At 46.3% G+C, this 24,582-nt stretch overlaps 2 protein-coding genes across 7 annotated transcripts in view; one reads left to right on the top strand and one right to left on the bottom strand.

Annotated features, from left to right (window-relative positions):
- CNNM1 (cyclin and CBS domain divalent metal cation transport mediator 1) overlaps positions 1–21,381 on the top strand; it is a 71,843-nt gene extending 50,462 nt beyond the window's left edge. For 2 of the 6 annotated variants that reach the window (XM_032134665.2, XM_032134636.2), the window contains 4 exons: positions 12,441–12,624; positions 12,773–12,922; positions 14,925–15,026; positions 16,056–18,947. In XM_032134665.2, the coding sequence (XP_031990556.1) occupies positions 12,441–12,624; positions 12,773–12,922; positions 14,925–15,026; positions 16,056–16,135 (516 nt within the window). In that variant the 3' untranslated portion in view covers positions 16,136–18,947. Of the gene's footprint in view, positions 1–12,440; positions 12,625–12,772; positions 12,923–14,924; positions 15,027–16,055; positions 18,948–21,156 lie in introns of those variants that run through there. The other 4 variants (XR_009212732.1, XR_009212731.1, XM_032134654.2 and 1 more) reach the window with 4 other exon arrangements.
- Positions 21,382–21,448: 67 nt separating this feature from the next.
- GOT1 (glutamic-oxaloacetic transaminase 1) overlaps positions 21,449–24,582 on the bottom strand; it is a 31,158-nt gene continuing 28,024 nt past the window's right edge. The window contains exon 9 of the mRNA XM_032134680.2: positions 21,449–22,268. Within this exon, the coding sequence (XP_031990571.1) occupies positions 22,129–22,268 (140 nt within the window). The 3' untranslated portion in view covers positions 21,449–22,128. The remainder of the gene's footprint in view (positions 22,269–24,582) is intronic.

Genomic DNA, 24,582 nt, shown 5'->3' with positions numbered 1-24,582 from the left:
CCAGTGGGCAGTGTTGGCTGGGTGAGCGGGACAAGAAGACCACCCCCATTCCTAGGCGGGATGTGTGCACCGTTCCCCTGTGTTCCAATACAGTGCTGGGTGGTAACTGCTACTGGCTGTATAAAGGCTGTTTTCAGTAAGCTTTAGGACTGTTCATTATTTGACACTCTTTTAACATCTCCTGGCCCCCTTTTTTCATGTGGGGAAATGAGGCACAAAGCAATAGATTAGCTTGCCTGACACAAGTTGCTACCAGAATCATTTCCTTTGGATCCCCTACCATTGGCATCAGTTTGATTTTGTTCACTGGTCTTTCTAAGATAAGATTTTTCTGAGATAAGTTTGCAGGTGATTAATAAACCAAGTGATATATAGAAGAAACCATGCTATACATCTGCCTGTCTGTTGGTTAAAAAGAAGAAACCATGCTATACTTTTACATTTGATAATATATTTTTATACCTTAAAGTCTAAAACACAACTTGACCTGTCTGTTAACTGAAAATCTTTTGTAGTCACTAGTAGGACCCCTTGAAAATTACTAAGCTATTTGAAGAGAACCATGTGCAAGTGCCCAGGAGAGAGGTAGCAAAAGGCTCATGGCCTCATAATTAAAGAGGAGGAGAGCTGTTTCTTCATCCCCTCACTGGGATTGGCATCACACAGGAGCCTTTAACATTTTCCCCTTTCCTCTTGTTTCCATAGGTTCTATTTTTTTTTTTTTTTGAGACAGAATCTCGCTCTGCTGCCCAGGCTGGAGTGCAGTGGCGTGATCTCGGCTCACTGCAACCTCCGCCTCCCAGGTTCAAGCAATTCGCCTGTCTCAGCCTCCTGAGTAGCTGGGACTACAGGCACGCGCCACTGCGTCCAGCTAATTTTTGTGTTTTTAGTAGAGACGGGGTTTCACCATGTTGGTCAGGTTGGTCTTGATCTCTTGACTTCATGATCCACCTGCTTCAGCCTCCCAAAGTGCTGGGATTACAGGCGTGAGCCACCGCGCCCAGCCTGTTTTGTTTCCTAGTATTCTGCAAACCATGACAAACTTTTTCCTGAGATCTAGCTAGAGCTCCATTTATCCCAGGCCAGCAGAACACCCAGTGAGCTCACTTGGTAGCTGTTGTACAGTTGCAGGCTGGGTCATGAGAGGTGCACTGAAATCACCAGGGTGGAAGAAGGTCCTTCTTTCTAGAACACACGCCTTCATTATTTGGAGAGGGGTGTGTGCTGGTCGGCTTTCTGTGTTTCAGGACTTTGTGGACAGCCCTGAGTTAAAACTGACATCAGCCTATAAAAGTAACCTTAAAAAGTAACCATGGAATGTTGCCAGAGGGAGGGATAGAACCTGGGGGATGGGGTGAGACAATAGCTGTTTTTTGCAATAAACTGTGCAAGGCACTTTACTGAGTCCTTTGTTTGAATTATCCATTTAGTCTCACAGCCACCCTATGAGGTAGGTATCGCTGTCATTCCCCTTTTCTAGATGAAGAGTTGAGGTTTGAGGAGTATAAGGTCACATGTCTAGTAAATGGCACAGCCAGGCTTCAAAGTTGGGTCTTTCTGCCTCCAGAATCCAAGCCCTGAAGTCAGTGGGCTTTAGAGTGAGTGGTAGGACATCGGAGCTAAAGGAACCCAAGGGAAGTGCCTTTACGAGCTGACCGAGCAATGCTCATGGGTGCATATGACTGTGGACACTTAAGTCTAACGTGACAAGGAGGTTAAACCTTAGAAAACCATAGCCCACAATTCTGCTCCTCATAGCTTCCAGCCCTGAAGGCTTCTCATTGCTAATGCAGACGTTCCCCAGAAGGGGAGGTAGGGAAAAAGTGGGAAAAGAGGAACTCTAATATGTTAAGTCTGGTTGGTTTTCGTGTTGGACATGTGATCTGTGGGGAAAGAAATGGAAAGTCGTATAGAGTATGTGATTCAACAAACATTGAATGGAGGCCTGCTCTGTTCTTGGCACTGTTGAGGTACTGCGGTGAAGACAGCAAGCTGCTGCCTTTCGGGAGCTTACAGGCTAATGAGGGAGAAAGACGACAACCACATACGTAACCTAGGTAATTTCAGGTAGTACTAAGGGCTGTGAAGGAAATAAAGAGGTCATTGGGATCAGTGATTGGACAGAGAAGGCAAGGAGACTGCTCTTGAAATGGTTATCAGACAGGCTGAGGAAGGACATTTTTGCTGAGACTTGAAAGGGAGGGGGAGAATGTTCAAGATAGAAACAACAGAGGCTGGAAGGAGCTTGGTAGTTTAAGGGTCTGAGTGCCGGCCCATGGTGTGCAAAGGCAGAGGCTCCATGAGAATGCACCATCACAGGTGGTATCACCTGGGATCTTTAGGCCATAGTAAGGAATTTGGATTCTATTTTAAGTGTGGTGGGATATGTGTGTGTGTGTGTGTGTGTGTGTGTGTGTGTGTGTGTGTAGAGACAGGATTCTCACTATGTTTCCCAGACTGGTCTCAAACTCTTGGCCTCCAGCGATCCTCCCACCTCAGCCTCCCAAAGTGATGTGATTACAGGCATGAGCCATGGCGCTCAGCCAGAATTTTTAAGTTTGTTTCTCTTTTCATTTATATTAGTCATTTTCGGCCACTGTAACAAATTACCATAGACTGTGTGGCTTAAGCAACAGATATTTATTTCTCACTATTCTGGAGGCTGGGAAGTCCAATATCAAGGTGCCAGCAGATCCAGCATCTGATGAAGGCTTACTACCTAGTTTGCAGATTGCCTCTCATTGTATTCTCACATGGTGGAGAGCAAAGAAAGGAAGTAAACTCTCTCTCTTTTTTTTTTTTTTTTTTTTAAATTGAGACAGGGTCTCACTATGTTGACTAGGCTGGTCTTAAACTCCTGGCCTCAAGTGATCCTCTTGCCTCAGCCTCCCAAAGTGCTGACAAGCTCTTTTCTTATAAGGGCACTAATTCCCTTCATAAGAAATTCACCCTTATATCCTAATCACCTCCCAAAGGCCCCAGCTGCTAATACCACCACATTGGGGTTAGGATTTCAACATATGAATATTGAGGAGACACAAACATTCAGTCCATAACCATTCATATCAGAAGTTGAGAAAATCAGTATGAAGATTTGGTTTGCTGCTTGGAGTAGGAAAGTGAAGGAGATTTTGAAGAGTCATGTTCAATGGGCAAAAACATCATCAGGCTTTACAGATTGGACAGTACTTTCAGGAGATGGATTTGGCAACTCCTCAGAGGAATGTGCTAAGATGATTACCTAGCATTAAGTTTGTAAGGATTTTCTTAAAACTTGCCAATTGGCTGGGCGTGGTGGCTCATGCCTGTAATCCCAGCACTTTGGGAGGCCGAGGTGGGTAGATCACCTGAGGTCAGGAGTTCGTGACCAGCCTGGCCAACATGGAGAAACCCTATCTGTACTAAAAATACAAAAATTAGCCAGGCGTGGTGGCAGGCATCTGTAATCCCAACTATTCAGGAGGCTGAGGCAGGAAAATCACTTGAACCTGGGAGGCAGAGGTGGCAGTGAGCTGAGATCGTGCCACTGCACTCCAGCCTGGGTGACAGAGGGAGACTCGGCCTCAAAAAAAAAAAAAAAAAATTGCCAATGATCTCCAACCCTAGAACATAAGGAAAAGGAACATTCTACAAATCACAAGGAACATAAAAGTCTGTTTCCCAATGTGAGATAGTGTCAGTGTTGAAAACCCCAAGTCCCAGGTCAGTTCTCAGGTGTAGGTGTCTGTCCTTTTTGTCCAAACAGAAGACTTTGCTGGATCAGTGAAGCTGAGCAGCACAGAATTTGATTTTTCTTTCCATCTGGATATTTCGAAATCAAGAAGAATAAATGTCAAAAGTAGAGAAGTTGAGAGGAAGGTGGAAACCAATTAAGTGTTATTCAACCGGGCGCGGCAGCTCACGCCTGTAATCCCAGCACTTTGGGAGGCTGACGTGGGCAGATCACCTGAGGTCAGGAGTTTCAGACCAGCCTGGCCAACATGGTGAAACCCTGTCTCTACTAAAAATACAAGAAAAATGAGCCAGGCATGGTGGTGGGCATCTGTAATCCCAGCTATTCAGGAGGCTGAGGCAGGAGAATCACTTCAACCCAGGACACGGAGGTTGTAGTGAGCCAAGGCCATTGCACTCCACCTGAGTGACAAGAGTGAGACTCTGTCTTCAAAAAACAAAAAAAAGAGTGTTATTCAAAAACCTCTTCAGGCCAGGCACAGTGGCTCACACCTGTAATCCCAGCAATTTGGGAGGCTGAGGCAGGCAGATCACTTGAGGTCAGGAGTTCAAGACCACCCTGGCCAACATGGCGAAACCCCATTTCTACTAAAAATACAAAAATTACCCAGGCATGGTGGCGGGCACCTGTAATCCCAGCTACTCGGGAGGCTGAGGCAGGAGAATTGCTTGAACCTGGGAGGCAGAGATTGCGGTGAGCCGAGATCGGCACCACTGCACTCCAGCCTGGGCAACAAGAGCGAAACTCCGTCTCAAAAAAAAAAAAAAACTTTGATTAAAATGGGTAGTTCTCCAAAAAGGAATTCTGTGAGTTCAAGCTCTTTTTTTTTTAACACAAGTGTCTTTTTTGTTTTGATTTTCTCTTTTCTTTTTTTTTTTTAAGATTCTGCCTTAGATTAACATTGAAAATTACCTCCTCCTGATTGATTAGACTGTGTTAGGGACGTTATTTAGGCTGCCCATTTATCTACCTCCCTCACCCATCTCTCCCCGTCTTTCCTTTTGTTGTTATTGTGTTTTTTAACATGAGAGTTTTGGGGGAAGCTAAAGAGAAGACTGCAAGATGAGTGTTTTCACAGGTTGAAGCCCCTGTGGTTGGCTGCTGGAAGGTTTCGCAAGGGCTTTTTATATCCAACAGACTGAAGGTCCAGAATTAAGTCCAGGAGTAATTGAACTTCAAGATAAGTTACAAAATGAGATGGAAAGGTGCATCTAGTAGTTATCTGGGAAAGGTGTTAAACAAAGCCATGATTAATAGTAGTTAATAAGTTATGAAGGTACCAAAGAATTCTTATGAAGGTTTTTTGAAATGTGTTCTGTGTCATCATTAAGCTAAGAATACTTGGCAGATGTCTTACAGTCTGGACTGTGTAACCTTGACCAAGATTCCTCATCACCATCTGGTGGCCAAATCCCTAGATTGCAGCATTGTGTCTTCAGGGTTGAATAAACCACTTGAAAGTGAAAACAGAACATTATACCATGATAGGAGGCCAGGTGCAGTGGCTCACACCTGTAATCCCACCACTTTGGGAGGCTGAGACAGGAGAATCACTTGAGGCCAGGAGTGTGAGACCAGCCTGGGCAACAAAGTGAGACCCCATCTCTACAAAAAATAAATTTTTAAATTAGCCAGGCATGGTGCCATGCACTTGTAGTCCCAGCTACTTGGGAGACTGAGGCAGGAAGATTGCTTAAACCCAGGAGTTCAAGGTTACAGTGAGCTGTGATCATGCCACTGCACTCCAGCCTGCGCAACAGAGCGAGACCCTGTCTCTAAAATAAAATGACAGGAGACATCATATTAGCCTAAAGGTTAACTTCTGGACACCTTGGCTGCTAAGTCAAAAAGTCCAGAAAGGCACCCTTGCTTTTCACTACTTTCAGAATAAACAGACCTCCGCGTCCTTTGTAGCGTAGTGGGTGCTTGGATTCTAAACTGGCCACTCTATAATATAGAGAAGACAATTTGAACTAAAGCTGTTGCTAATAAATGGTTATATCTACTGCAAAGAAGAGTAAACAAAAACATGGAGTCTGTTGAAAAGTGGCTTGATTCCCTCAGTCAACTAATCGATAAGTATTTGTTAAGCATTAACAATGGTTCTCGGTGCCATGAGCTATACTACAGAAATATAAATCTAATAAAAATATATCCTCTGCCTTATAAGTAGATTAAGACCTAGTTAGAGAGAGGAAGCTTAAGGTAAGTTGAATAATAGTGACCAATGCAGGGTACTATCTAATTCATTACAAAATTATGTGGAATTTTTTTTTTTTTGATGGAGTCTCACTCTGTCCCCCAGGCTGGAGTGCAGTGGTGCAATCTTGGCTCACTGCAACCTCTGCCTCCTGGGTTCAAGCGATTCTCCTGCCTCAGCCTCCTGAGTAGTCAGGATTACAGAAGTGTGCCACCACGCCTGGCTAATTTTTGTATTTTTAGTAGAGACAAGGTTTCACCATGTTGGTCAGGCTGATCTTGAACTCCTGACCTCGTGATCCGCCCACCTCGGCCTCCCAAAGTGCTGGGATTACAGGTGTGAACCACTATCTGGAATTTTTTAAGCACTAATTGGCTGGAGAATGTACTTTAGGAATTTGGAAAGAACAAGAGGAGAGTTAAGGCAATGCCATGCAAAGGGACACCCTTAAACGGGTATGGAAGGCAAGTAGACATGATGCATTCGAGGGACTGGGTAGAGAGAGAAGCTGGGTGGGACCAGTGGTTCTGTCCTGGTGAGTAGTGGGAGTGCTGCTGGCCCTGCAAGGCCGGGTCATCGAAACTGGGCACAGCCGTTTAGGCGGTCCACTAAACCTTCACCATCCAGTACAGTAGCCAGTAGCCATGTATAAATACAGCCATTTAGTACATGTGGCTGTTGAACGCATGAAGTGTGACTCTTTCAAACTGATGTGCTCTAAGTGCAAAATACACATTGTATTTCAAGACCAGTGTGAAAAAGAATGTAAAATTCCTCACTAATCACTTTAACTAATCACATGATGATGTGAAATTATTTTGGATATATTGGGTTAAATGAAATATGTTATTAAAATTAACTTTACCTGTTTTTACTTTTTAAACTGTGACTACTAGAAAACTTTGAATTACCCATGGGACTCACGTTACATTTCTCTTCAACAGTATTATGCTAGATCAAAAGAAGTTGTCATAAGTTGTTGAACAAGGGGAAGGAACTGACAAGAAGTGATACCCGAACCTAGAAATGCCTTTGGGAGAGGCAGAGCAGAGTTGCTTCCCTGGATACATTGGCACCTTGTCAACAATTTCTTTTAAGGCAACACATTGACATGGCAGAAGTTCATGATTTAAAAAAAATTTTAAAAAAAAAAAGCTGTGTGAGGCCGGGCGCGATGGCTCACGTCTGTAATCCCAGCACTTTGGGAGGCCAAGGCGGGTGGATCACGAGGTCAGGAGATCGAGACCATCCTGGCTAACACGGTGAAACCCTGTCTCTACTAAAAATACAAAAAATTAGCCGGGCGTGTTGGCGGGCGCCTGTAGTCCCAGCTACTCGGGAGGCTGAGGCAGGAGAATGGCGTGAACCCGGGAGGTGGAGCTTGCAGTGAGCTGAGATCGCGCCACTGCACTCCAGCCTGGAAGACAGTGAGACTCCGTCTCAAAAAAAAAAAAAAAAAAAAAAAAGCTGTGTGAAAGCAAGGCTGTTAAAGCTGTGAGTCACATAGAGGATTTAGCCATTGGGCGGTACCTTTCCTTTTATATAAACACCTACCAACAGTGCAGACCCTCTCCAGCCCCTACCCCTCCCCAGCCTCACTGCCATACACTGCCATGCTTCTTCCCACTAATGTCAGACCCTGGCTGTGGCTGTCTGAATCTTCTCTTTAGCATCACTGACAAGTGGTGGTTTAACATCTGTGTGAATGCCTCCAATGATGAGGAACTCGGTACCTTACGAGGAAGTGTGTCCCATTCACTCAGCATTGTTACCAAAAATACTTTCTTCCCATCCTTTCCTCCCTGACAGTGCTTAAAAAGAGGGTTAGAGTTCCTGGATCCTTGATTCCAGGTAACGAGAGGGGCTTATCATTGTTTCTTAAAAACAAAAAGAGGCCGGGCGCGGTGGCTCACGCCTGTAAGCCCAGCACTTTGGGAGGCCGAGGCGGGCGGATCACAAGGTCAGGAGATCGAGACCACAGTGAAACCCCGTCTCTACTAAAAATACAAAAAAATTAGCCGGGCGTGGTGGCGGGCGCCTGTAGTCCCAGCTACTCGGAGAGGCTGAGGCAGGAGAATGGTGTGAACCAGGGAGGCAGAGCTTGCAGTGAGCCGAGATTGCGCCACTGCACTCCAGCCTGGGAGACAGAGTGAGACTCCATCTCAAAAAAAAAAAAAAAAAGAAAGAAAAAAGAGGCCGGGCGCAGTGGCTCACACCTGTAATCCCAGCACTTTGGGAGGCCGAGGAGGGTGATGTCACCTGAGGTCGGGAGTTCAAAATCAGCCTGACCAATATGGTGAAACCCCGTATCTATTAAAAATACAAAAAAATAAGCTGGGCGTCATGGTGTGCACCTATGGTCCCATCTATTCAGGAGGCTGAAACAGGAGAATTGCTTGAATCTGGGAGGCAGAGGTTGCACCACTGCACTCCAGCCTGGGCAAGACAGAGCGAGACTCCATCTCAGAAAAAAAAAAGAAAAAAAATTAAAAAAAAAAGAGTGGTACAACTCACTGAAGACAAAATCTGGGCAGAACTTTTCCAAAAATAAATTAGTTAAATAATATAGAGCATTTTGCAACAGTAGTCATTCCCAAGAGACTTTCAGCTTGGGGGACGCAGCCAGTCTACCAACTCATAGGGGCCCTGAGCCAGGAAATCCATTTCAAAGCCTACTGAAACAGCCCCTTCCTTCTTTCTTCCTCCTCTCCTTTCTTCACTCACTGTCCCTTTCCTTCTGTCCCCCTTCTCCACTGTCCATACTTGGAATTGCCTGCCTTCCCCTACTTTCCCTTTTGCTTTATTTTCTTGATTAAGGATTTATTTTTCCAAGACCTAGTCTTGCTTTCACAGCATCTCCAGTCACACTGACTCTGGGGGCAGAGGGGACACTGCTCCTTCCCCCACCTCCACCTTGTGTGTGGCATCGGCAATTTAGACATAATGAGATGGTAAGCTTGACAGCTATCTTTGAAATGTATGTCCATTATAAAGTCAAATGGTGAGACATGCATGTGGGCATGTTTTTTTTTTTTTTTTTTTGAGACGGAGTCTTGCTCTGTCCCCCAGGCTAGAGTGCAGTGGCGCCATCTCGGCTCACTGCAAGCTCCGCCTCCCAGGTTCACGCCATTCTCCTGTCTCAGCCTCCCGTGTAGCTGGGACTACAGGCGCCCGCCAACAAGCCCGGCTAATTTTTTTGTATTTTTAGTAGAGACGGGGTTTCACCGTGTTAGCCAGGATGGTCTCGATCTCCTGACCTCGTGATCCGCCCGCCTCGGCCTCCCAAAGTGCTGGGATTACAGGCTTGAGCCACCGCGCCCGGCCATGTGGGCATGTTTTAAACAACCATTCCTAACAGTTTTGTGTAATGGATTCACTCATGTTATCTCATTATCTCTGGGCCTCTTTTATAAGATCAGAGAGGTTAACAACGTGGCCAGTGTATTCATTTGCCCGTTGGCTGATTAAAAATGTATATATATTGGCCAGGCGCGGTGGCTCACGCCTGTAATCCCAGCACTTTGGGAGGCCGAGGCAGGCGGATCACAAGGTCAGGAGATCGAGACCATCCTGGCTAACATGGTGAAACCCTGTCTCTACTAAAAATACAAAAAATTAGCCGGGCGAGCTGGCCGGCGCCTGTAGTCCCAGCTACACGGGAGGCTGAGGCAGGAGAATGGCGTGAACCCCAGGGGGCGGAGCCTGCAGTGAGCCGAGATCGTGCCACTCCCCCCCCCCCGGGGGGAAAAAGCGCGACCCCCTCTAAAAAAAAAAAAAAAAAAAAAAAAAAGTATATATATTTGGCCAAGGTCACCCAGCTTGAAAGTGGTAAAATTGGGACTTGAACTTTAGTTCTTGGCAGTGTGTTTCCTGCCATATTTCTTAGGTGAAGGGACGTTTGGCCTTTGACTAAACTAGAAGCCAAAACTAAATAACTAAAGAACCCAAATAGAGTAAGATCAACTGCTTTACTGGGCTTACCAAGTGTCATTTAGGGAATTTTCCCATCCTTTGGTGTTAGAGCCAAATTTCCTCATCTTTAGGGGCAATTTTGGAACCTGACTTCTCACTTCCCAACAGAGGGAGTTGCAAAAGTCAGGTGTTCTCAATAAGAACATTGAATCGATTGAAGAGTTTGGATAAATGCTAAGTGGAGAACTGTGGTTCCATGCCATAAAGCATAGAACATACCATTTTGACCTGAAAAATATCGAAGCCAGTTGTTAACACTTTGCTGCTTTGTCCTTTAAAATCCTTTAGAAGAAAAACGCCAAAACCTGTGTAGTACCTGTATCTGATTTTAACTAGGTCTTAAGTTAGCAGTTCTCAAAGTGCGATCTCCAGACTAGCAGCACCAGGAACAGAGGAACTTGCTAAAAATGCAAATTCTCAGTCTCCACCCCAGACCTAGTAAATTAGAAACTCTGAGAGTTAAACCCAACAATCTTGTTTTAACAAGTCCTTCAGATAATTCTGATGCTGAGGTTTGAGAATCACTGATTTAAACCATCAAGAGAAAACTCTATTTGCCCACTCAAATGGGCAGTAGTATGATTGCAGGCCTGGAATCTCTGCATGTGTGTGTCCCATATGCTCTGCAAAAAGGCACGCATTTTTTTTTTTTTTTTTTTTTTTTTTGAGAGAAGTCTCGCTCTTACCCCCCAGGTTTGAATGCAATGGCTCAATCTTGGCTCACTGCAACCTCTGCCTCCCAGGTTCAAACGATTCTCCTGCTTCTGCCTCCCAAATAGCTGGGATTAAGTCGCCTGCCACCACGCTTGGCTAATTTTTGTATTTTTTAGTAGAGACTGGGTTTCACCATGTTGGCCAGGCTGGTCTCAAATTCCTGACTTCAGGTGATCCGCCTGCCTCGGCCTCCCAAAGTGCTGGGATTACAGGCGTGAGCCACTGCACCTGGCCAGGCATGCATTCTTAACTGGTGTTTTGTGATTAGATTAGTTGTGCTTAGAATTTGCTTGGTTCTCTTGCAAAATATCCTGAAGTTTGTTAAAGAAAGGATTGATCACGCTTGTAATCCCAGCACTTTGGGAGGCCGAGGCGGGCGGATCACGAGGTCAGGAGATCGAGACCACGGTGAAACCCCGTCTCTACTAAAAATACAAAAAAATTAGCCGGGCGTAGTGGCGGGCGCCTGTAGTCCCAGCTACTCGGAGAGGCTGAGGCAGGAGAATGTCGTGAACCTGGGAGGCGGAGCTTGCAGTGAGCCGAGAGCGCGCCACTGCACTCCAGCCTGGGCGACAGAGCGAGACTCCGTCTCAAAAAAAAAAAAAAAAGAAAGGATTGATCGTGTCCAGTAAAATAATGGGTCTTGTCAGTAGTTGACAAGGAGCCTCTGTTGAGACCTTGCTGGATACAAAGCTAACTTCAAGCCTACTCTCCGTCCCAATGTGTAAGCCTTAACCATCCCCTCTCCTATTTCCAGCAGAAATCTTTTCTGTTTCAACATGTAATACCAATTCTGCCCCAAAGGAAACAGAAGGCAAAATGAGCAGAATTTGTGGTTTTGTCCATTCTCTAGCGCTAATGCAGTGAAGGAGGGATGAAAATGCTTTAGGAGATGGTATGATTGGGAAGGATATTATGCCGTGTACCATTTCCATCCTTCCCCCAGTGCCAGCTGCTGATGAGCGGTTTCACATTCCGGTACTGGGTGGCACACAACCTAGTCTGTTTTCACTGCTAGCAAGGATTCACAGTGCCAGTCTGTTATGTACATCCAGAGAACAGGGGTGACAGAGACACCCTCCTGCCTTTTAGAAGAGATATTTGATCCATATTTTTCCTGCCTGGAATAGTGGAGACTCCTGTCTGGTCTGGCTGCAGCCTGACCCTCCAGAAGCCTTCACTTTCAGATCAAAATGGTATGTTCTATGCTTTATGGCATGGAACCACAGTTCTCCATGAGGACAGTAACAAGTCTGACTCCTGTGATTTGAGGAGACAGCTGGGAAACCTCCCTGATGTGGTCCTAGCCAGCATAGGAGCATGACCCTACATCCAGGGATGGACTTAGTCCAAATCAGAAATGCCCATGTTCTCTCAGGCCTTAGCCTCCAGCTTCCCAACACTGAGACCTGGGGCATGAGAGCTTCCCTGCTGGAGTCCTACCTTATTCTCACCAAGTCACCCTCGACTGACCCTTTGGGCCTTTGGCAATAGTATAAATGGGTGTTTTAAACTTCTCCATGGGCACCCACCCTGCTCTCAGAAGATGCCCTCCATCCTCTCCAGGGTCTCAGAAGGTTTGGCTCTTCCAGGTGCCAATAAAAATGAACAGTGGGAGCTGGTGGCAGACCAGCAAAAGGCCCCCTCACTGTCCCTGCTGGACTGCTACAGCATGGGTAAGGCCCCCGTTCATGGATCTCAGGCCTCAGAGGCCGAGGGTTCCAAGCACCCCAGCGAGGCTGCCCCTGAGCCTGGGAAGGCTGGCTGCATCCGGGAGGTCTCTGCCTAGCTGCTCCTAAGCTCCTGCCCTCTTCCTTCCAGATCACACGGCAGCAGTATCAGAACGCGCTCACTGCCTGCCACATGGACAGCTCACCTCAGTCCCCCGACATGGAGGCCTTCACAGACGGGGACTCCACTAAGGCCCCTACAACCCGGGGAACACCCCAGACCCCCAAGGATGACCCCGCCATCACGCTCCTGAACAACAGGAACAGCCTGCCGTGTAAGTCAGCTGGGCAGACGGGCAGGCCGGGCTGGTGTGGGATGAGGACGACCCTGCCTTCCTCTTCTAGCCCTGCCCAGGGCTCACACCACCTGAGCCCTGGGTCTTCTCCAAAGCAGAGAGGTGATGCGCTCACTGTCCTCCCCAGGCAGCCGCTCAGATGGGCTGAGAAGCCCCAGCGAGGTAGTGTACCTGAGGATGGAGGAGCTGGCCTTCACCCAGGAAGAAATGACTGACTTCGAGGAGCACAGCACACAGCAGCTCACGCTGTCTCCTGCAGCCGTTCCCACAAGAGCAGGTCAGGGAGGCCACCTGGGCCCAGTGCAGCAAGGGGGATCATTGCCTTTGGGCACTGGGATGGCCCAGGGAAAGCTGGCTGAGGGGAGCCCTGGGACTGCAGCCCCTGCGTTAAACCTCCGACCTCCTTACACAGCCATGGAAAGGAAACATTTACTGAGCATCTACCATGCATCAGGCCCTGTCTGATTCATTCTCCTAGGAAAACTGTGTAGGGCAGTATTAGGAGTTGGGTGTCTGCCTGGATTCAGACCCTGGCTCCTTCATTTAGGAGTTATGCAATTTTAGGCAAGTTATTGAACCTAAGACTCAGTTTTTTTTTTATCTGAATAGATAAGTATCCTTATGTTAATAGGTATAAATTATGACAGCTATCTTATAAAGTAGCTTTGAGTAGAAATGAGATAACGTACATAAAAGGCATATCACAGTGTTCAGTACCATGCTTTATAAATGTTACATAGCTATTATTAGGCCTACCTTACAGATTAGGAAACTGAAATCAGCCGTCATTCTAACTAGCTGTGGCTTTGACCAAAGGTGTAATCTATAAGACTTTTCCTGAGGTCTCAGACCATATCACCTCCCTCTGAGACACTGAACATTTCTGCCTTGACACTGGTGTTGCTCTGAGCTCCCAGGGTCCCAGCAGTCCTGAGAAGCTTCTGTGTTTGCCTCACTAAGATGTATTTCCCCAAGCTTTCAGTAGCCCCCTATGCCTGCACCCAAGCCAGCAGTTCCCCTACCCGACCTGTCAGACCTACTTCAATCCATAGTATAAGACCTCTCAAGTCCAGAGCAACAACCTGAAAAAGTGCTCCAAGATTTTTAAAGTTGGCCAGGCATGGTGGCTCATGCCTGTAATCCCAGCACTTTGGGAGGCCCAGGCAGGCGGATCACCTAAGGTCTGGGGTTCGAGACCAGCCTGACCAACATGGTGAAACCCCATCTCTACTAAAAAAAAAAAACAAAAATTAGCCGGGCGTGGTGGTGGGTGCCTGTAATCCCAGCTACTCAGGAGGCTAAGGCAGGAGAATTGCTTGAACCTGGGAGGCTGAGGTTGCAGTGAGCTGAGATGGCGCCATTGCACTCTAGCCTGGGCGACAGAGAGAGACTCTGTCTCAAAAAAAAAAAAAAAATTAAAGTCAACAAGACAATATGTTTAAACTTGTGGCTGACCCAGAAAATCTGGGACATACATAGTCACTGTTCCAGGACCTGAATTTAGAACTGATGTTATTTTTCTGCCCCCAACACCAAATCTAGTAGCTAAAGCACATAGCAAGAAAATGTAACAAAGGAATCAGAATGAAGGCGATGGAGTGGTCTTGGAGATCATCTAGTCCACCCTCGTCCTGTGACACATGAGGACCCTGGAGGCCTAGAGAAGGGAAATAACTTGCCCAAGTCCAAAAACTGCATCAGAAGCAGGCTCAGCCTCATGGCTTCAGTGCAGTGCTGTTTCCAACACACCACTCTGCCTTAGGTTTTTATTTGCATTGGTGGTAAGGCTTGGCCCCTTCTGGGCTCTCAGATTCTGTAACTCTTTGAATTCCCATTGAGTCCTGCGGGAGAAGACAGGGGCATTGTTGTTGAACCCTGTGGCTTTCCAGGGTTTGTGCAAATAGACCAAGGAGACCTCCACCTATCCTCATGTGTGCTTTTAGTCTGGCAAATAGACTGGGTGGAGAACACATTGTTCTCTAACCCCTCTCTCTTGCCAAACAGTGTTTGAGAAGAGGGAATGATTTCTGACTTTGCATGGATCGTTGGATTCCGGCTCCTGTTCTCCATCTTTTTGTTCCTTTTGTGGCACTAAAATGCCTCTTGCTAACTAATGACACCCAGTACTTCCCTGGGCATCCCTGCCTTGTTACACCATGCTCGCGTTGGCTCACGTCTTAAACTTCACTTGCTGAGGGATGTCACTCAGAATCACCCTGTCTTGATGCCTGAGTGTGTAGGTTGAGACAACTTGAGTTCTCTCTTCTTTCCTTTCTCAGCATCAGATAGTGAATGTTGTAACATCAACCTGGATACAGAGACCAGCCCCTGCAGTAGCGATTTTGAGGAAAACGTGGGCAAGAAGCTGCTGAGAACCTTGAGTGAGTAGCTAGTTCTTCACCCAGATGAAAGCCGCCCTGCTGATGGTTAGTAGGAAAAGCATGTTAGCATCTTCCTCTTGGGGGAGGAGCCATGGACTCCTCTTAGAAACCCTAATGAGGTACAATTGTGGAAATCCGCAAAAGGGGTTGGGCCAGCACTGCACCCTTGATAGTTCTGGGATCTGTCCCATTCAGTCATTTGTCCTCTAGGACAGGAGTCTGCACACCATGCCCAAAGGCCAATTCTGACCTCCCTCCTTTGCTTGTTTTTGTAAGTAAGGACTTATTGGATCACAGACAGATCCATTTGTTATCTATGGCAATAATGTCAGAGTCAAGTAATTGTGACAGAGACCATATGGCCCACAGGCCTCTAATATTTTCTGTCTAGTCCTTTAAAGAATTGGTGTCCAGGAGACTCAATAGAAAGAGAGCAATCTCCTCCACAGATGGAAGTCAATGGTGGAGAGAACAAGGTGAAGATATTCCTTCCTAAAAACAGACCTGGGAACAGATTGCTCTCTCATCCTTGAGGACAACTATGTAATTATGCCCACCTGCCCCACTGCAGAAGGGAGGTTGCTTCAGAGCTAGAGAATGCAGGTCTCTGGAAATGGCTCCCAGCTACAGCCACCAACCCTGATTCATGGGACATCAAAGTTTATGAGATTGGTCCTCTCTGAGGGTGTCTGGCAGTCAGAGGGGCTGGCCCCCAAGGGGCGCAGGAGGCATGGGCCTGAGGTGTTACATGGGCTTTACTCAGTGCCCTCCAGGAAGTCTCAATTCCAGGCACCAGCCTGGGTTTGTGACTTTTCAGAGATGGCATCTTATGTGGAAAGTACGTCCTAATCTTTCAAGATGTAAATATGCCAATATCAGCACCAGCATACAATGCAGGTTAGTTCTAGCCACGCTGTCAAGGGCTTTGTCTCCATTTCTGCTTCTGTTTTGAAAAGAACTCAGACTGCCAAGCAATTATGAATGTTCCTCCAGTGTTACAGGCTGATACTTGCAACCTGTTTTTTTCAGGTGGCCAAAAAAGGAAGAGGTCACCAGAAGGAGAGAGAACCTCTGAGGACAACTCCAATTTAACGCCTCTGATCACATGACAGGGCAAAGCCAGCATTCATTGGGTGTGTGAAATTCCAGAGCTTTGGGGGAGAACCCACTCTCCCATCATCTGCTTCCCCCAAGGCCTCCCACAGGTGACAGAACGTTCTGCCTTCCCTTCCATCTCTTCGCCCCTAGCTGTCAGTTTGGCAGATTTTCCCTCGTTACCTCCAGTTCAACTCAGAACCTTGACATGGCCATAACAGAAGGAGGTGGCTCTAATAGAACGTGCTAGAAATGGTCTTTTCCACAGCATAGTCTGGGACTGGAGAAGAGATGCCCGACTGCAAGCTGACAATGCCACTCTGGGACCCTGATGTTCTTCTTTGTTCTTTGGGATCCCCTGATGCCATAGGAGACCTATTGTCTTGGAACTTGCCATTCTTTCCTCCAGAACAAAATGTTAACTTTCTAACATATTTCATGCATAGCTTGGCTCAGAAGGTGCCATTAGCAGACAGGCACATGGGAGGCTGGAGTAGGAGGTCTGAAGATTAGTTCAGGGGATGGACTAAGAATTTCCCCCAGAGCTTTAAAGAAGTGGGACTTAGCCATGTTGGCATGTGATTGACATTACAGCACAGAAAACTGTTAGTGACTGGTTTCCTGTTAAATAAGGGTTCCAGCAGCCTGGGGAAGTATGTCTCAGCTGGAATGGAAAGAATGTGAGATGGAACCTCAAGTCACTGTTTTTACCAGGGACACATCTGTTTTGGCTCCTAATCAGCAGTCGTCAATCGATCAATAATTCTGCTCTGGAAGAGAAGGAACGGGGAGCAGAGAGACGCAATTGGGAGCCAGAGATGGAACTTCAGGTCTTAAGTGCAAATCAAAGCAAAAAACAAACAAAACTTACATGGAAAAACTGTAAGTGCTGAAAGCAAGTTTAGCCATGACAAACCAAAGAGTGCCCAGGTCAGCCAAGAAAGATACATAACTCATGGGACTTCAGTGAGAGTTACACAGGAACATTGAAGAATCATTCTTCTTTTTCATGCATTTATCTCTCTCCCACCCCTTACTACACCCTAGCAGATCAGCTGAGTGTCCTTTATTCCAAGGACTTAGTAGATCTCTGGTTTTTCTCCTGAAGTTGGGGCAGCTGTAATTCCAAGCATAACCACCAGATGGCAGAGTGACCGCGCATACCTGCTTCCAAGACTAAAACAGTTCTGAAAAGCAACCACAAAGCAGGGCGCGGTGGCTCATGCCTGTAATCCCAACACTTTGGAAGGCCAAGGCGGGTGGATCACTTGAAGTCAGGAATTTGAGACCAGCCTGGCCAACATGGTGAAACCCCATCTCTCCTGGGCGTGTAGTTCCAGCTACTCGGGAGGCTGAGGCAGCAGAATCGCTTGAACCTGGGAGGCAGAGGTTGCAGTGAGCTGAGATCACACCACTGCACTTCATCCTAGGCAACAGAGCGAGACTCTGTCTCCCCTCGCAAAAAAAAAAAAAAAAAAAGAAAGAGAAAAGAAAAGCAACCACAGCCAGCCTTAGGGAAAACTTGGAAGTAAGTGAAATTTGTCTTCAGAATAACTATCTCCCTTTCTGATCTGTCTCCTACCCTTTAGATGTTCTCAGTCAGGTACTCACTGAACTCATTGATCGAGTGCTGTCTCCAAACCATTCCCAAACCTTTCCCTGTGGTACACCATCCAGCTTCCCTCCCCTTCCTCCGAAACCCTCACTCCCACCTCCCCACACCCATTCAATCATTCACAGGGAGGAGGGAGACTGATCATTCCTCTGGGTTATCTGCATCTCAAAAGAAAATGCTTACCCACAGGAACTGTTAACTCAGGGGTTCTTAACTTGGGGTCCATCACCCCAGGGGGTCCATAGTTTCATAGACCTTCAGAGGGTCTATGAAACCCCTAAAACTGTCAGTATTTAATGTATTTATTCTTGTATGTTTTTTCCAGAGCATTAAAGCTTTCATAAGGTTCTCAAAGGTCTCAGACCTACAAAGAGTTAAAACAAACAAACAAACAAACAAAAAACACTACTATTTTAAATAGTGGAACTTTCAGCCCAGCGTTTCTGCAATGCAGAGTGAAGTGAATACTGGGCAGTTCGAGACAGGTTTTTAATTATAAGTGGTCTTCTCAAGTGTCCATCAATTGATGGGGAAGGCTGGCACCCACCAAGAAGTGGAAGTCCTCAGAAATTCTTGGCACACCCTAGAGTATTGTACAACCAATACCCCCACATAACTTTGTCCCCTCTTCCCCAACAACCCAGAGCAGGTGTTGCAGACAGGAGGGCCACAGCATGCGGAAGCAAAGACTTTGGAGCTAGAGATGCCTTTTCCAGCAATGATTATTGACTTCACCACACCCCTTGCCTGGCCTGGCCTGGCCTGAGGCTCAGCAGTGCATGACTTCTCGTAGATAACTTCACAGCCATCCAGTTCCAACACCTGCTCTTGCCTGGTAGGAATAGGCAAAGTGTCAGCCCTCAGTGTTGGGTACTTAAGATGCAAACCCATAAATGGTGAGTTTTGAGCAAGAACTACCATCATCAGGCTTCCTGCCCAGCTGACCACTGGCCCAGGGGTGCCTGCCTGGCTGGTCTTCATCACCCCTGAGGCCACCAGGCTCAAGCCACTGCTGTTGCATTACAACCATCCCTTTGCAAAATCCCTATGGAGCCTGTCACCACTCTCCTCCCTGTATACCCTCACCCCACAAAGATTTTCTTCAGGTTAAAAAAAAAGAGTTTAAAAAAAAGATTTTAAAATAAAGCATTTATGAAGGCTCAATAAATTGTAAATAATTTTTAAATAAAATGAAAATGCCTTTCCTGGAATGTGGCTGTTTTCCTTGCCCCTGGAATCTTCTGACGTGGCTTCATTTGAGATGCAGGTTGAGTGATGCCCATGTGTGGCCCACCTGCCTGAAGAGGCATGCTGCTCCGGGCCAGGTGTGAGGCTGCAGTGAGGTCATGGGGAAGCCTTGGCACAGTACTTTGGGAGGCCAGATGGTAAGATTTTGCAGGAGTGAATGCCAGAAATGAGAAGTAAAACCCAAATGAGAAGCCAGTGTGCATAAAGACAAGGAAGGAACTAAGACGACAGTGAGAAGGGCTGGCATTTGCTGAACCCACGATGGGTGAGGTGCTGTGCTGGGTGCCGTCCAAATTCAAGGTCTTGGGGGCTAAACCCAGACAAGCCCCTGAGATAGAATGTTGGTCACACTAGCTCGCTTCTGCAGAACCTTCAGAAAGGAGTCCAAGTGGCATGACTCTGGCAGTTTGCAACCAAAGGCTAGGGAACAGAATACAAGAATGGGCCAGGCCTGTTGGTCAGTTTTAAGCCGATGCTGGAGGGAGGGAACAGCCAGGCAGGTGGGAAGATGTGTTTGGGCATTTAATACCTGTGTGGAAGGCAGGCTGAAATCTGACACCTACTACTAATTTCTCAAAGCAAACAGGAGGATTAGGGGCCTATGCCAAAACCTCTTAAGATTCTTCTCAGGAACCTCAGTAGAGGCTATTCATTTCACTAACGGTAATAATAAATGATGGAAACAACTATTTTGCCAAGGGCTTTATGTTCCAAGTATTGTGCTAAGTACCCATTAGCTCATTTCTTTCTCAACCACCCTGTGGAGGAGGGGTTACTGTCTGCAAGGTTACTGTCTTCTTGCTCACGGTTACACACCTGGGAACTGGCAGAGCCTGGAGGTTGGAGTGCCCTACTCTCGAGTGGGCAAAATTGGTGAAACAATCCCACCTCTGAAGTTCACTGGCATGTCAGAGGCCTGAGGAGTCCTGCCAGCTTCCCAGACTCACAACCCTTTTTCAGGTGAATGCAGTGGGAGCCACACCGACCAACATATCTGTTGGAATACAAGAGGCCAGATTCCCATTGAGATGGGCTTTTTTCAAGTCCTAAAAACATTTCAGCACTTTGGTACTGTCACTTAGGTTTAAAGATGTGTTTATCTTTGATGGTTTTGGCAGCCCCCTAAAGAGAAAATTTTAATTTTCCCTAACAAGAGAAATTAAATACTAATAAGATGGTCAGGTAGAATTGCACTTTGGAAGGCGACATTTTAGTATTTCAGGCTTTTTTTTTTTGCCCCAAAGAGCCAATTTTCGCCCCCATGGAGGCAGTATCATCCCCATGGAGAATGAGTGGTTTAAAGCATTTGGAGAGAATGGCAGATTGACAGAAGGTAGAATCGTTCGACTTCTCTATTGGCTGCCTTCCCTTACTAACAAGCATCTTTACATTGGAAGGAGAACAAAGACTGATTTGTTCAGAAAGCTGTGAAGAGATGGGTGGGAGGGCATCTAATCACATTCACTCATGAACTTCCACCAGCCCAACCACACAGTGGCAGAGTGAGTGTCCTCCGAAGGACTCCCGGGGCTCCAGCCAGACAGAGAAGGATCTGGAAACCACATCCTGTGCAGAAACAAAAGTGGTGGGGGAGCGGCAGTTCACATGGAAAAGTGTAAACAAAGAATGACAACTGCTACTTTCAAATATTCAAAAGGTGGTAGATTAGAAGTGCCAGTAGATTTACTATCTGTGGTTTAAAGGAAGGAAAGGAGGGGCAGGGGAGTGGAACAAAGATGAACTTTTACCATGAGCTAAAGGTAAATGAGCCTCTTTTTTTTTAATTAAGAGGCTCCACCAGCAGAAGGGGATGCCTCACCAGGTATTTAAAGAATCCATCACCACCACCACCCCACCAGTTGAAATGGATGAGTCAGACACAATATGGAGAGACTATTTCACTGGGGGAGAGGCAGGACTTGATGACTTCTAAGGCCGCAGCCATCCCTCAGGACTGTAGGATTTTCTAACAACCCAAACGCGTCCTAGAAAGTGGCAGATCCTATTAAGATCACAAGAATTAACTTTAAATATTTAAAAACTCCAAATAATAGACCTCTTGTGTGAAGTAACATCCAAGCCCACCAAATTCTACAAAATGGCCATTTGGAGCGGCCCTTGGACTCTGGAAATTGTGATCTATGTTTTTGTGGTTCTGTTTCAATAAACCAGGAGGGACTCTGACAGCAGGGGACGGGCTGATGTTCTATAATCAACCTGAGTGATGTCATCTCCTCTCACAAGTCCAAGAAGTCCCGTTTCTTAAGTAACATAAGAAGACAGCTGGCCTCCAAATGACAAGCCCGCAAAATCACCAGGGAGTTACATGGTGAGTTCACTGAAGGAAGCTATACTGTAAGAATACATTGTAGTTTTTCCTTTAGCCCCCAGTAAAACCCTCTAAAACATTCATTTTAAACTGTGGGTCACAACCCATTAGTGGTCACAAAATCAACTCCATGTCTTGATCAACATTTTAATTTTATTTTTTTAGGTGAAGTAAAACACAATAGAATGGCTCGAAAACATCAGAATGCACTACACACATCACGAGTAAATACTGTTTGATGAAACTTCTGTTTCAGTTAAATATGTGTGTGTCTGTGCGTGTCATGATTAAATATCCTTCTTACCACAGTCACCCTGAAGAACCAAAGCTTAGGACTAGGGACACAACCATGCAGAAAGAGCGGGGAGACCAGACACTCTGGGTTGAGATGATGAGTTTAATGCCACAGCCGACACCCACATTCACACTTTGGCTCCTTCAGACAACTTGATCTTTGGGACTAGACTTTGTACAGAGTCAAACACCACACAGAAGCACGTGGCCGCCACATGCAACACTCCTGCTTTTTAGTGAGAGGGACAAGATACCTATGTCTCATGATCAAAGTACTCTTTTATTCTTAAATAAAAATCTTAATTTGCTTTGACCTCCAAAGGCTCTAATCCCAGTCTCCAAATTCGTCTCAAGGGATGTTCTCTTCATGTGGGGCCGGTTTAAACAGAGGCCGCCTCACCAGAGCAGCCTTTCAGTCCTGCAAGTGTCTCTAATCCATGATATGTACATGTAGGTTTGTGCAGGCAGGGAACACACGTGACAGAGAACTACTTTGGTGGTACTGGACGGGTGGTGTTTCTTCACTGGATTTTGGTGACTGCTTCATGAATGGAGGTGGCCACATAATCTAGATTTTTGGTGGTTAAGCCACTCACGTTGATTCGACCACTTGGCAGCAGGTAGATGTGCTTTTCATTGACCAGATACTCAACCTGCTTGGCTGTTGAAAACCAAAAGAAGACATAATCAGAGCAGAGGGGATCCTTAAAGCAGTGGAGGCTCAGCAATTATATGACAATTACAGCTTTACTTCTTTCCCCTTAACAGACAGAAGCAAAACAAAAGGCGCTATTTTGTCCAACTGACAAACAGAAAAATATACTCACTAGATTCTGGAAAGTACTCTTACTAGTTCACCTTTGAATCCCCAGAAAATTCAATATGGCTACTACTGATGGGAATTTTAATCTGAGATTGCCTTCCAACCAAGCCTTATACATTACATCCACCGGGACACCCCTATCACCTAAAAACAACCATCAGATGGAGAGCGATATGAAACGCTGGCTATGAAGTGCTTCCTTTAGTTCTTCCCTAACCTGGACTTGCGCTGAGCACCCGCGGCAGCCTCCCTTTGACATTTCATTTTTACAATACATTGGGCAAGGCCCCATGCAAGAGGTACCTGATCAATCCTGTGTGAATTAACCAACAAGCTGAGAAATGACACAGACCTCTCTGAACTGGCACCATCAGACTTCTGTTCATTCCTCAGTTCTCTCTCAGATGCAGTAGTTTTTCCATGTTTGCAGAAATGCATCACGTATGAGTAAGAAGAGACTACCTGTACTTCCTTTATACGGCAGTCTCTAGAGCAGTTTTGCTATTTGGCAAATCCATTGATAGAATTTTAGTGAATTTGGCTAGGCACAGTGGTTCACGCCTGTGATCCCAGCACTTCAGGAGGCTGAGGCTGGTGGATTACCTGAGGTCAGAAGTTCGAGATCAGCCTGGCCAACATACTGAGACCCAGTCTCTACTAAAAATACAAAAATTAGCCAGGCGTGGTGGCATGTGCCTATGGTCCCAGCTACTCAGGAGGCTGAGGCAGGAGAATTGCTTGAAACCCAAGAGGAGGAAGTTGCAGTGAGCTGAGATCACACCACTGCACTCCAGCCTGGGTGACAGAGTGAGACTCTGTCTCAAAAAAATAAAGAATTTTAGTGAATTATTGCTTAAGTAATTAGTACCTTTAAGATACCACCAACCTGAGGAAATGGAATAATAATAAAATCATCATAATCAGAGATGTGAACACTATGTGCCAGGCAGTGTTCTAAGCACTGCATCTTAGTTCATCCTGATAATAATTTATCATGCCCGTTTTACAGATAGGCCATAAAGACGTTAAATGGCCTTCCGAGGTCGCACAGCTGGTCAGTGGTGGATGTGGGATTTTCAGGCAGGATTTTAAGTCTGGGCTGTACACTGCTTCCATAATGCTACCCTGCCTCTCTATGGAAGTGAAAAATCTGGACCCTGGACTCAGTGCTCCTTGAAGGAAACCAAAATAGTTCACCCCAAAATATACTTTGACATATTTCAAGATGGCTGTTGAGAGGGCCTGCATACAGAAGTAGCCCTGCAAAGCTGTCTTTTGTGGGAGAGATCTGTATCTGTAGAGAAAATCTGTGTGGCTATAGCTAGGCTTTCTCTGAGGCCCTCCCTTGTCCAGATCTAGGGGAGATTAACTGAGAGTCTGATGCCTTTAAAGGTCTAAAAGAAATAGACCTTTACTGCTATTTTCTCCGAGGGCTGCTACCTGTGACTTATCTACATAATATAACAAGACCACCTTTGCTAACCAGGCCTTCTCTTCTCTGCCTGCCATAATCTGTTTTGGCAAGCTCCAAGCTCCCATTCTTTCTGTAACCCCGAGATGGTATAAAAGCATCAATCATCTGGCCATTTATTTTAGTTCTATTTTGTAAGACATCCGTGCAAGTTAATAAATTTGCATGCTGGCCAGGCACAGTGGCTCATGCCTGTAATCCAAGTACTTTGGGAGGCTGAGGAGGGAGGATTGCTTGAGCCCAGGAGTTGAAGACCAGCCTGGGCATCATAAGGAGACCCTGTTTCTATAAAAAAATCTTAAAAATTAGCCAGGCATGGCGGCACACACCTGTGGTCCCAGGTACTACGAAGGCTGAGGTGGGTGGATTGCTTGGGCCTGGGAGGTTGAGGCTACAGTAGGCCATGATCGTGCCGCTGCACTCCAGCCTGGGCAACAGAGTGAGACTCTGACTCAAAAATAAATAAATAAATTTGTATGCCTTTTCTCCTATTAATCTGCCTCTTGTCAGCTGATTTCCAGCAAACTTTCAGAGGGCAAAGGGTAAGTTTTCCCTTGACCCCTCCAAACCAGTGAACAAACAAAGCAAGCTTCAGAAGAGGTTTACCTGTGTGAATTGGTCACCCAAGGGGATAGAGCCTCAAGCCAACACAGCCCCGGGTGCACCACTGTTTCTAAAAGC

The sequence above is a fragment of the Hylobates moloch genome, unplaced genomic scaffold (genome assembly GCF_009828535.3).
Source record: "Hylobates moloch isolate HMO894 unplaced genomic scaffold, HMol_V3 SCAFFOLD_3, whole genome shotgun sequence".
Lineage (NCBI taxonomy): Eukaryota > Metazoa > Chordata > Mammalia > Primates > Hylobatidae > Hylobates > Hylobates moloch.
Note: the sequence above shows the minus strand (reverse complement) of the source record. Positions and strands in the feature narration are given on the sequence as shown.